This window comes from Thermobia domestica, chromosome 4 (assembly GCF_964235325.1).
Source record: "Thermobia domestica chromosome 4, izTheDome1.hap1.1, whole genome shotgun sequence".
In the NCBI taxonomy this organism is placed as follows: domain Eukaryota; kingdom Metazoa; phylum Arthropoda; class Insecta; order Zygentoma; family Lepismatidae; genus Thermobia; species Thermobia domestica.
Window position 1 is genome coordinate 182,781,631 of NC_137457.1, and position 1,457 is coordinate 182,783,087.

General features: G+C 44.1%; 1 protein-coding gene across 1 annotated transcript; it reads left to right on the forward strand.

Annotated features, from left to right (window-relative positions):
• Positions 1-222: 222 nt before the first annotated feature.
• LOC145682960 (protein GVQW3-like) lies at positions 223-714 on the forward strand. Its single transcript, XM_081754321.1, has one exon. It carries the CDS (start codon positions 223-225, stop codon positions 712-714), a length of 492 nt encoding a protein of 163 aa, XP_081610447.1.
• The last annotated feature ends 743 nt before the right edge of the window (positions 715-1,457 follow it).

Genomic DNA, 1,457 nt, shown 5'->3' on the forward strand with positions numbered 1-1,457 from the left:
GACTAACGGCGGTTACTCCACCTGTTGTTGGTTGAGGTGGGTCTAAGGAAAGACAGGAAGCAGTGCCAGTCGGCTGCCAGCCATAGCAGGGTAAAGATCGCTCGTCATTGTAATCCCTGCGAATGATCCTTGTCACGCTGCGTCATGGCCAATCTTTTGGAAGAGCGTTATGCCATCAAATTTTGAGTGAAGATCGGTAAAACTGGGAAAGAGACTCATGAAATGATCAAGACGGCGTACGGTGACAACGCTATTGGAAGATCGAGTGTGTTTGAGTGGCACAAGCTGTTTAGGGTGGGAAGAGAAGAAGTTGAAGATGCTGCACGGTCAGGACGACCTTCGAGCTCCAAAATGGAGGAAAATGTTGCAAGAGTGAAGAATTTGCTGGACAGTGACCGAAGATTAACTATTCGCATGATTGCCGATGAAGTTTGCATTGCTAAAGTTCACGAAATTGTGCACGACCGATTGCAAATGAGGAAAATTTGTGCAAAGTTGGTGTCGCGAGTGCTGACAGGAGAGCAAAAGAACGTTCGCAAACGGATCTGCTATGACATTCTCGAAGAAGTGAGTGAAAATCCAAACTTGTTAGACAATGTGGTGACTGGGTACGAGACGTGGACGTTTGAGTATGACCCTGCGACCAAACGTCAAAGCGCGGAATGGCACACAAGAAATTCCCCACGCCCCAAAAAGGCGAGCATGACTAAATGAAAAATTAAAAACATGCATATTTGCTTTCTCGATTCACAAGAAGTGATCCACAGGGAATTTGTTGCACCCGGACAGACTGTTAATGCAATTTTTTATCTCGAGGTCCTGGGACGGCTGAGGAAACGCATCGTCCGCGTCCACCCAGCCATCGCCAACTCCTGGCGACTGCATCATGACAATGCGCCGAGCCACACAGCCTTCCGAGTGGTGGCGTATCTGACCCAACATAATATTGCAACCTTGCCTCAGACACCCTACAGTCCCGACCTTGCCCCACCAGACTTTTTCCTCTTCCTCGTCTTAAAAGCACTCTGAAAGGACATCATCACGGCTTGGTGGAAGCATTAAAACAGGCCGTGACGAGGCATCTGAACAGCATTCAAATTTCCGCCTTCTAAGAAGCGCATGAAAACTAGAAATCCCGCTGGTAGCGGTGTGTGGATGTAGGAGGTTTATATTTCGAAGAATATTAAGCGTAAGTGTTATTTCTATCAATATCTTTTTTTTAATTGACTCAGTCCTACTACTTTAAGGACTGGCCCTATATATATATATATATATATATATATATATATATATATATATATATATATATATATATATATATATATTGTGTGTGTGTGTGTTCCATCATGTAAACAAACTTCCTACATATAGTGCTTACAGTCTAAATAGAGTACTCTCGGGGTAAGCTAGTTGGAGTTGAAGGGGGATATATATATAGTGAAAGCGGTCGATATTAG

Excerpts from the sequence above, each read along its gene's own strand:
- LOC145682960 (XM_081754321.1), top strand. The coding sequence starts at position 223 with ATGATCAAGACGGCGTACGGTGACAACGCTATTGGAAGATCGAGTGTG.